The 10,640-nt window shown below is 44.5% G+C and overlaps 1 protein-coding gene and 1 long non-coding RNA gene across 4 annotated transcripts in view; one reads left to right on the forward strand and one right to left on the reverse strand.

The window, feature by feature from the left end:
* Nucleotides 1–3,351, reverse strand: part of WDFY2 (WD repeat and FYVE domain containing 2) — a 182,265-nt gene extending 178,914 nt beyond the window's left edge. For all 3 annotated transcript variants that reach the window (XR_006384673.1, XM_044249661.1, XM_044249662.1), the window contains exon 1: nucleotides 2,980–3,351. Coding sequence is in view for 2 of the 3 variants with exons in the window: in XM_044249661.1 (XP_044105596.1) it covers nucleotides 2,980–3,116 (137 nt within the window). In the remaining variant the exon portion in view is untranslated. The remainder of the gene's footprint in view (nucleotides 1–2,979) is intronic.
* A 629-nt stretch (nucleotides 3,352–3,980) lies between these two features.
* LOC122907840 lies at nucleotides 3,981–9,672 on the forward strand. Its single transcript, XR_006384761.1, has 3 exons — nucleotides 3,981–4,088; nucleotides 6,038–6,147; nucleotides 8,674–9,672. It is a non-coding gene; the product is annotated as an uncharacterized LOC122907840 (long non-coding RNA).
* Nucleotides 9,673–10,640: the final 968 nt, after the last annotated feature.

A 10,640-nucleotide genomic window follows, 5' to 3' on the forward strand; every position in this document is an offset into this window, starting at 1 on the left:
ATTGTAGTCTACTTAAGTGCTCAGAACACAACAAAAACTTAAATGTTTGTTGATAGAATGAACGAAGCAATGCATGGACTTCCAAAGTTGTAGGGCACCCTGAAGACCACCCAATCCAGTCCTTCTCCCACAAGTGCACATCTGTCCACACAGGGCTTTAATAGGTTGTCATAAAAGTCATTCAATAAGTATCAACTAAATACCTACAATAGCTAAGATGCTTTCAGGAACAATAACAAAAATATATCAGTCACTGATGCACAGCAAATGCTTGGGGGGCCCAGCATGCATCAGGCACTTTGCTAGGCCCTCAAGATATTACAATGAATAAAACACACATAGCACCGTGGGAAATTATGGAGAAGATGAATGGACCCTAAGTATCAATAATACCATTTAAAATAGAAAATGTTAAGTGTTTTCTAAGGCTAGATAAAGCTATCTGGATTCAGAAATCAAAAAGGGAAACCAGTTTTCCAAAGAACTTCTGGGACACTGCCATACAGGATAGGACGTTATTTGTGATTTAACCTTGGAGTTCAGGAATGAAAACTGTTAGTTTCTAGTTGAAGCAGTTAATGAAAATGGCTTTGTAGGTTTTGAGGAAAATCAATATTCTATCTTCATATCTTTAGCATTATTATCAAATGGCATAATGATGGATTTTGAAAGAGATCAATTCTCTTTTAATGAAATCCATAATCAAAACTGAGCTCTAAATAACAAAGTTATTGTCACTTGTGAGTACGGAAACACAGATTTGCCAATTTGAGTATTAGTAAAATATATGTAAAGAATAATTCTGGACTTATGGGTGGACCTTATTTATTTAACAGTAACTCTATAATAAAATAATTTCTATTACTTACATTTTAAACTAGAAAAGTGAGAATTAAGCTACCATATAGATAAACGTCACATTTCTTTTGTCCTGTAATCAAATAAGATTTATCTTCCAGTTTCTTTCATATATGCTACTTCAGCTTCTCCAAACACATTGAAATGCATCCTACTAAAGCTGTTTCCTTCAAGATAAACACACTAAAATGGAAATCAGGAGACTCAGTAGCTAGGCCTGACTTCACCACCTGCTACATGAATTTAGGCAGGTAAATTCTCTTGCCTTAATTTTCTCATCCATGAAACGAAGCTAGAGCAAATAACCTCTAAAACGAAGTTAGAGCAAATAACCTCTAAAATCCCTCTGAACTTTTAAAAAACAAAACAAACAAAAAACTCTGAAAACTAACTTCTACTCCTAAACCATGAACCAAAGCAAAAAGTTTCAAAACTAATATTAAAGGAGGTTAAGTTTAACTCACTTTCTCCTTCTTTTACTTGACGTATAAAATTTATCAATTTCCTACAGCAGTTACGTTGAGCAGTTTCATCTACAGCAGTTATAGACTGAGAAAGTAAAGCCAGTATATCCCTTTAGAAACAATGCCATAGGGGCACCTGGGTGGCTCAGTGGGTTAAGCCTCTCCCTTCCACTAAGGTCATGATCTGAAGGTCCTGGGATGGAGCCCCATATCAGGCTCTCTGCTCAGTCTCTCTCTCTCTGCCTGCCTCTCTGCCTACTTGTGATCTCTGCCTGTCAAATAAATAAATAAAATCTTTAAAAAAAATTAAATACTCATAAACTACTTTGAATTTCAAAAGGTTTTCAATCCACGTACTCCATTTCGGCAACATATTTCTTCTGTTCCCTATAGAGTGCTTGCCACTGACCTATGTTTACAATTTCCCCCACTGGATCTAGGAAAGGACTGGAGCACATTTTGGCTATTTGTACGGAGGATGATGTAGACAAGCATAGGTGATTAATAGACGCATCCTAGTTCTATTGAAGAACCTACCATATAAAGAGACCTATCAGGCAAATTTTTGTTAGGCCACACTGTATGCAAAGTGCGGAAATGACTATAAAGACAGTAATGAACACGTTACTACTTTACCCCTGCCTGCAACTGTCCTGGTCACAGAAAAAAATATTCTCTACCTCAGCATAATTTGAATTTACATTAAGAAAACCTAACTACTGTTTTAAGGTAAAAAGCCCCTTCTCATATACCTCCAAAGAGCTACAATTTTTAGAACCCTAGCTGGTATTATTGAAACAAGTCCAGATAAATACCATAATTACTATATTCAGGCATCATTCCTATGGAAATTAGCTTCATCGGCTTAATTTCTGCATATTAAATGAATTAAGTTAAAGCGCAAACGCTATTGTCTGAAAAACAAGGGAAATTATTAAAGGCAGAACAACGGGCTCCACTTCTGCAAATTAAGCAAAATTAAGCAAAAAGAAAGGAAGCAAGCAAAGGGAAGGAACTCGAGAGCTATTTGCAGCAGTGGTCCCTTGCAAGTTCTGGGCGCTTCCCCTCCAGCTCGAAGAAATAAGAAAAGGAGTGCAAAGAAGAGAAGGCACCTCTCCTTTCAGGCAGGAGCCCAAAGTTACACTCTTCTCACAACTTGCAATATTCGTTGAATTCAGTGTAAGATGTACAGGAGATCTGGATTCCGTGGGACTGACTGGGAGAAGGGAGTGGCATTTACTTTCTGTCTGGAGCCCTAAGAACTGTACCAGAGCACTCAAAAACCCTTAGTTATCTAGCTCTCGGAGCATCCTTCCCACGCACACACCTGCAGGACTGGGCGGCCCCACCCTCCTTAGGGCTGGACCAAGGTCCAGTGGCCCGCGCACCGTTAGTCTAAGGGCCACCCTGGCGGGGCCAGCGCCACCGGCCCCGGGCAAGGCCAGAGCGCACGCCGCCGTCTGGTCTCCGCTTCCCAGAGCCACGCAGTGGCGGCAGAGCGCAGCTGGACACAGCACCACCAGGATGCGCATTATAATAAAAACTTGGGGGAGTACGTCTACACTCGCGCCGACGTGGAGACACAGCCCGGAACCCGGGTTCCGGGACCGCCGGCCCGTCCCGCCCCTCCTCGCGGCCGAGGGGCGGCGGTCCGTACCTGTCCTCCGAGACGCTGATGACGCCCTCCTCCTTGGGCACGATCACGGCCATATTCACCACCTCCTGGGACCCCTCGACCCGCTGCAGGAGGATGGGCTTGCGGGTCAGCGGCTTGGGCTGGATCTCCGCCGCCATCGGGAGGAGGGGGCGCGCCGGGGGCGCCGCCGACAACCGCGCTGCGGGGCCGGGCTGAGGAGACCGCTCGGGTACGGGCACAAGCGGAGACAGGGACTCTGGGTGACCGGAGCGGGACGCCGGGGACCCGCGATCATAGCCTGGCCGCCGCTCCGGGAACGACTCCGCGCTCCCGGCTTGGGGCACCGAAACCGCCAGGACCTGGGCTGCAAGCCGGCGCCAGCACCGGAGGAGGGGGCGGAGAGCTGGGGGGCGGAGCCGATGGGGGCGGGGCCTGCCCCAGGGGGTGGCCGCTGGTGGGCGCGAGGGCGGCTGCACTTCCGGAATAGTGGTGGAGATGGAGAGAAAACCTGAAGAAGGAGGCGGGGCGCTGGAGGCCCAATGCGCGTGCGTCAGCTCACTGCTGCGTTTCCACTCCGCCCCTTTGTGATTCCCGACTCCAAGCAGGACCGTCCCTGGAACGCATGCGCCTTCCATTATCTGCGGTCTCCTAGACTTAACACCTTCCACATCCAGTGTTTTTTAATCTCCCATGAACGTGCGTGTAAACACCCCTGGGAACGCGCTTGCCAGAGGCTCGCCCCCTCCAAAATCCCTAAAAAGGGGCGGGGTGGGGCGGGGAAATCGGCGCCTGGGCGAGGCCGGAAAGAGAAGAATCCTGCAGGAAGGAAAGAAGCTGAACTAGTTGGGACGTGACTGGGCATGCGCACGGGTTACCTGTCCTGAGAGGCCTTAACAATGAGCCTGCTGCGGCGGGAGGCAGCGTGCTGCTCCCAGCATGCACCAGGCCCAGGCTGTCGAGTGGCACGCCAGGGGCTCCTGGGAGTTGTAGTTTTTCGGAGCCTCCTCCCCCTTATCCTGGAATGACCTATCGCCCACTTCCGAGCCCGGCCACTTCCCTGGAAATCGGCTGAGTCGCGGCACCGACTCACCTCTAAGGAGGGAATTGAGGGGCAGCCCAGGGCTGAACAGGTAGGCTGTCACTGCACTCTTGGTTCAGACTGCTGCCTATAATAGTGGAGCACTAGAGATGGAGAAAGAAGAGAATCTCTCATTCGAATGTCTTCGAGGGAGTTTCCAAATCATCTGTAGTGTAATCTTTCTGGTTTTCTTAAATGACTCAGTTACTAGCCCAAGGGTACTTTAGCTCCCAGTTAGGGCTATGCGCCACCCCCACCCACCACCGCACAACTTGAACACAGGCTCCCCTTGTTCCTTGTCCTGTCTTCTTTCCATTCCCCAGTAATCCAACCTTTCTGGCTTGCTCCAGAGACAATGGAGAGAGTTACTGTGATTATTGAATAAATGTTAGGTGCCTGGCACAGAGCCTGGCAAGCGGGGTCGTTCGTTATGTGATGACCCAACTAAGCCCTCCCAGAGCTAACAAACTAGCTGAAGAGTGGCCATGCGGTGTGATTGGGCTGGCAAGGGCTCTGAAGGTCAGAAAAATAATATACCAGAGCTGGGCAAAGACATGACTGGCCTCACAGAAATGCATTTCTAGGGCAGGTTTTTGGCAGCCAAGGCAGTGTGGTGCTAAGGATCTGTCTTGAAGCACACAGTGCAACTCTCTACCACCTCCTGTCTCTGCAGAAATTCTGTAAAGCACTTGAAAGTAAGATAGGTATTTTCCAGTTCTGGGACCTAGAACAAGGCATTCCACTTCTCTGAGCCTCAGGTTCCCCATCTATTAAGTGGAAAATAACAATACCTACCTTGAATGTTGTGTGAGACCCACAAAAGACATATTTTAAGTGCCTTCACCCACAAAAGGTCCTTTAAGGCTCAAGGGATTAGGACATGGACATATCTGGGGGGTCATTATTCATCCTACCACAATGGTGTGAAATACTATTCTTATGCTCCTGACTCTGTTTATCTCTACCCTAACCTCACTGTTGAACCTCAAACTGGTATATGTAATGCTACTTCACTTTGTCACTTGACTGTTTAATAGGTGTTCCAAACATTCCCAAACAGCATCTTTAAATCTACTGCATCATTCACTCAATGGTTCAAAACTAAGTTCCTAAGAGTCATCCGTGCTTCTCTTTTCCTCACAACTCCTATCCAAACCATTAACAAGTACTATCAGCTCTAACTCCAAAGTAGATCTTGAATTTTCCCACTCATATCACCTCTACCCCAGTCCAGGTCACCATATGCTCTGGTCTCTACTACCACAGTAACCTTACTGCTTTCCCTGCTTCTCCTATTGAACCCTTCCCCCATTCAGCCCAATACCAACCTATTCAATCCATGTTTTTTTAATGTTTTATTTATTTATTTATTTGACAGAGACAGATCACAAGTAGGCAGAGAGGCAGGCGGAGTGGCAGGCAGAGTGAGAGAGGGGAAGCAAGCTCCCTGCTGAGCAGAGAGATGCAGGGCTCAATCCCAGGACTCTGGAATCATGACCTGAGCTGAAGGCAGAGGCTTAACCCACTGAGCCACCCAGGTGCCCCTATTCAATCCATTTTTATCACAATGGTCAGAGGATTTTGTTTTAAAATATAAGCCAGATCATGTTACTCCTCTGCTTAAAATTTGACAGTGGCTTACCATTGCACTTGAGATAAAATGCTTCTCCAGCCTCACCTCTCCTCTCCTATTTGGTACTCTCTACGCCCTGACCTATTGGGTACTCTCTACGCCCCGACCTATTCGGTACTCTCTACACCCTGACCTAAAAATCTCAGAAACACTAACCTTCTTCCTGCTGGTGGCCTTTGCAGTGTTCACCATTAGATATTTTCTTCTCACCATTCAGTCTTCACCCCACTGTTAGCTCCTTAGAAATGTTACCCTCCTATCTCTCATGTACCCTGCCTCTTCATAACACTCACTGTCATATAACCCTGTCTTGTTTTCCAGTCCTCACTTCTGCCCCAAATAATCTTTGTTTCTTTTTTACTTCTTAGTTCTCCCTCTAGTAGAAGAGAAGCATTGGGAGAGAAAGGACCTTGTCTGCTTATTCATCGCTGTATTTCCAGCCCCTCAAAGAAGCAGCTGGCACCTTAGGAGGCATGCTGTAAGTATTTGTCAAATGAATGAATAGAAAGAGAGGCAGGCCTAAATTGAACTCTTTTCCATTAGAGCATAATGGAAAGGCTGGAATCTGAACCTTTCCCTAATTCCTGGGATGGGATGATCCTGGGGAGAATATAAGCAACAGGCAGATGGTAATACCAATATAGTAAAGCCAACAGGTGGTATAATTGTTATCCAAAAGAAAGGCCTCATATGCAATTACCCCTTTTCTTTCTGGTAGCAGGAACAAGAGTCCTCTCAGCAGCAAGGTTTGGTGGCTCTGAAGCCTAGATGCACATAGGAATGCCTTGGGAACTCTTCGAAAATGCACAGCCCTGGACCTTATCCCTAAATGACCAAATTTGGTTTTCTGGGAGCTTGGTCTGAGAATATGAATATTTATAAAGTTTCTCATGATTCTAAAGCAGGTGACCCTTGGTTTCTTGTGTTTTCTGGGAATCCCAGACGTAGGAATCCAGTGGAAGGGTGTAGGAAAAGTAAGGAGTGGTACAGAAGGCTAGGGCTCCCACCATGGAGCACATCTCCTCTTCCCTTTCTTCTTCCCTGGCATGAGGAACTAACCAGGCTGCTTGCTCTGCCACTGGTAAGTAACATCTAGTACTTCTGATCAGACCAGTGTCTTTTTTGTGTGTGGTCCATTGAGTAATAGAACACAGCCTGTGGCTCTTTGCCCTACTCACCTGTGCCAGAAGCAAGCGCAAGGCTTTGCAAAACTTTTCCCTTAATCTTCCTTTCCATTCTCTCTAGCCTGGGAAGGCTTGGATTAACAATAGGTTTTCATGTGTACAAAGGTATGAAGTAAGGTTCCTCTGTATATCTGTTTCTACATATTTTTAAATATATTTTTAGAGCAGTTTTAGGTTGAAAGTAAAATTGACTGGAAAGTATAGAGAGTTCCCATATAACCTCTGCCCCCACATAGGCATAATCTCCTGCATATCTGCATCCCTCATCAGAGTGGGACATTTGTTACAATCAATGAACCTGCATTGATACATCTTTACCACCCAAAGTCCAAAGTTTACTTTAAGGTTCACTCTTGGTGATGTACATTCTACGTATTTGGACAAATGTATAATGATATGTATCCATGATAATAATACCATATAGAATAGTTTCACTGCCCTCAAAATCCTCTGTGCTCTGCCTGTTCATCCCTTCCCAAACCCTTGGCAATCACTGATCTTTTCATTGTCCCCATAGTTTTGCCTTTTCCCAAATGTCATACAGTTGGAATCACGCTGCTCTAAATCTTCTGCATCCAATAGTGTTAAATAGAATGTATGAAGCAATTAAATGGGGTCTATGAGGAATGAAGGTTGCTAGTACGTAAGAGTTGGTGTATAGGCTTTTCAGAGTGGCTTTTTTCATGTAGCAATATGCTTCTGAGTTTCCACCCTTTCTTTTCATGGCTTGATACCTCATTTGTTTTTAGTGCTGAGTAATATTCCATTGTCTCTGTGTATTATATTTTGTTTATCCATTGTTTATCCTTCCTTCTGAAGGCCATCTTGGATGCTTCCAAGTTTTGGCAGTAATAGATAAAACTGCTATAAATATCCATGTCTGGTTTTTGTGTGGGTGTTAAGTTTCCAGTTCCTTTGGGTAAATACCAAAGAGCCCCAGTCCTGGATCATATGGTAAGAGTCTGTTTATTTTTATAAGAAATTGCCAATATGGGGCACCTGGGTGGCTCAGTGGGTTAAAGCCTCTGCCTTCGGCTCAGGTCATGATCCCGGGGTCCTGGGATCGAGCCCAGCATTGGGCTCTCTGCTCAGCAGGGATCCTGCTTCCCTTCCTCTCTCTCTGCCTGCCTCTCTGCCTACTTGTGATCTCTGTCTGTCAAATAAATAAATAAAATCTTTATTAAAAAAAAAAAAAAAGAGCCCCTCCTTTAAAAAACAAAAGAAACAGAAAAAAAAAAAAAAAGAAATTGCCAATATGGCTTCTAAAAGTAGCTGTACCATTTTGCATTCTCACCAGTTAGGTTCGTCTGTATTTCAGAGGAAAATTAATTCTCCTGGAATTTTCTGTGGAAGAACTGGGAAGACCAAGTAGGATGAAGTAGGAGGGGAACCTAGCCTTAGGGAATGGCTACAGGGTTCAATAGTGAAAGAAAAGAGAGGAGGAAGAGAGTTTGTTTCTGTTCCTTCTTTGCTTTGTCTTTACTAATAACATTCAGGCCACCGCAACCCCACCCATATGCTAAGCCCTGAACTGAGCTCAAGTCAGAGACAGGGACTAGGACCATTAGGTCCGCTCCTTAGAAAACCGAGAGAAAAGCAGAGGAATCCCAAGTGCGTTTTGTCAAGAAGTGGATCCACTATTCCCACAATACAGTAGTTCTCAAAAAATGTTTGTTGACTGACAGGACAGGATAAGTGAAAACCTAAACTCCTCAGTTTACCAGTCACAGGTTTTAAATCTGTTAGAATCCTTGGTTTAGCTTCAGGAAATTCAGACTTACTCACAATTCCATGGACAGTATCTTCATTCTTTCTTCCAGCAAATCAGTGCCTGCTGTGTTGCTGGGAGTAAGCTCCGTGCTGGATATAACCCTTGCAAAGTCAAGGACAGAGCTCAGTTTGGCTCAAATCTTGATTTCATCATTGGAGAGCGACTGGGTCTGGACACAATGAGAAAGGAGTGAAGAGCAGTTGCTGTGAGAAGATTTTGGTTTAAAAAATAAAGGTCAGGACTATGCTCGTGTTCTGCGGATGTGCTCAGTTCTGCTCTAAATCGTCTGCATCAACTAATGTTAAATAGAATGTATGAAGGAGTTAAATGGGGCCTATGAGGAGTGAATGTTGCTGCTACAAAATATGGAGATGGAAGCAGGGGTGAAATATATTGCCATCTAGGCAAAATGAGCAATCTGTTTGGAAGGAATCAGTCTCTAGGGGTTATACATAACTACAATTACTTTGCTAAGGAACGAATGTTTTATATTTTGTGGCAACTTTGGGGGGATACCACATTTTTCTACATGTGCCTGTTTTGGTTCCATTTTCCACCTAAAATTACACATGTGAGGACAATAAGTGATTCTGTAAAGAAAGAGTGAGATCATCTTTATCTCAAAGACCTTGGCTGAAGGTCATGGTTAATGACCAGACTTCTAACTTTGCCACTGACGTCCTGGCAGAATTGTTTCTGAAACTTGGGCGATGAGATGACACTTTTTTAAGTTTTTTTATACGCTTCAAAGATCAACACAATGCAGCCATCTTATATGTAAACCAACTGTTGTAGTATATGCTTAGGCCTCGTTGACATGGTTTTAAGAAAAGCATTTCCCATCCTCTGAATCTAAAGCTTAAGCCATCTTTAAGCAGAGACACCTTTCCTCTTCTGTTGAACCACTCCTGGTGTCATCAAGCACAGTACAAGAACAGTACAAGGCATGAAGAGGGAACTCAGTAATGACAAGTGAGTAGAAAAATTAATTGAGGGACGCCTGGGTGGCTCAGTTGGTTAAGCAGCTGCCTTCGGCTCAGGTTATGATCCCAGCGTCCTGGGATCGAGTCCCACATCGGGCTCCTTGCTCGGCAGGGAGCCTGCTTCTCCCTCTGCCTCTGCCTGCCTCTCTGTCTGCCTGTGCTCGCTCTCTCTCCCTCTCTCTCTGACAAATAAATAAAGAAAATCTTTAAAAAAAAAATTAATTGAATCTTAATGTCTTTGCAGAACAGGTTCTGGTGAAATGGAGCACGGAAGAGTGTATACGCATAGTTTTCCTATCAATACAATTTACTTGGCAGTTACTCCTGGAGGCCAAAGAGATCAACAGGAGTAGTGTTTGTTACCAAAGATACCTCCCCTTGAGTAAAATTAGTTAGGATCAGGTTAATTTTCCTTAACAGCAACAGATACCATGGGAAAAGGGCTTTTGAGCCAGCCAAATAAACATTGGTCTTTTTCTTCAACTGTCTATTTCAGGGAGTGGGGGAGAGAGCAAAAACAAAAAAACAAACAAACAAACAAAAAACCTCAAGCAAAATGGAAAAAAAAAAAAGACTGTATTGACAAAATAAATAAAAGAGTTCAGAGGCAATAGAGAGCACACTGAAAGTCCTAAAAAGAAAGAGGCCAAGATATTAATGATAGCCCAAATGGTATAACCCAAACTTTTTTCTCCTACATTAAAACCCTGAAGAATTTTGTGGGCTCCTGAAACATGTATTTTTACTTCCAGGGCATGAAATCCTAAAGAATTTATATCCTATATCATATGTTCACAGATTAAGTATTTTCAAAAAGCTGATTCTCTTTTTTGAGGTTGGTGCAAAAAGGAGCTAGAAGCCTCACCCCCGAGGAGAATGCTGAGTAAAGTGGAACTATGGTGTAGCTTCCTCACGGGCCTCACTGCCCCCAGGCTTGCTCTCTCCAAGCCATCCTTCTCATTGCTGCCAGAATCTTTCTAAAACTCATGTCACTCCCTACCATAGCTTAAAACCTTCAAGAGTTTTCCACGTC

Source organism: Neovison vison, chromosome 5, assembly GCF_020171115.1.
Source record: "Neovison vison isolate M4711 chromosome 5, ASM_NN_V1, whole genome shotgun sequence".
Lineage (NCBI taxonomy): Eukaryota > Metazoa > Chordata > Mammalia > Carnivora > Mustelidae > Neogale > Neogale vison.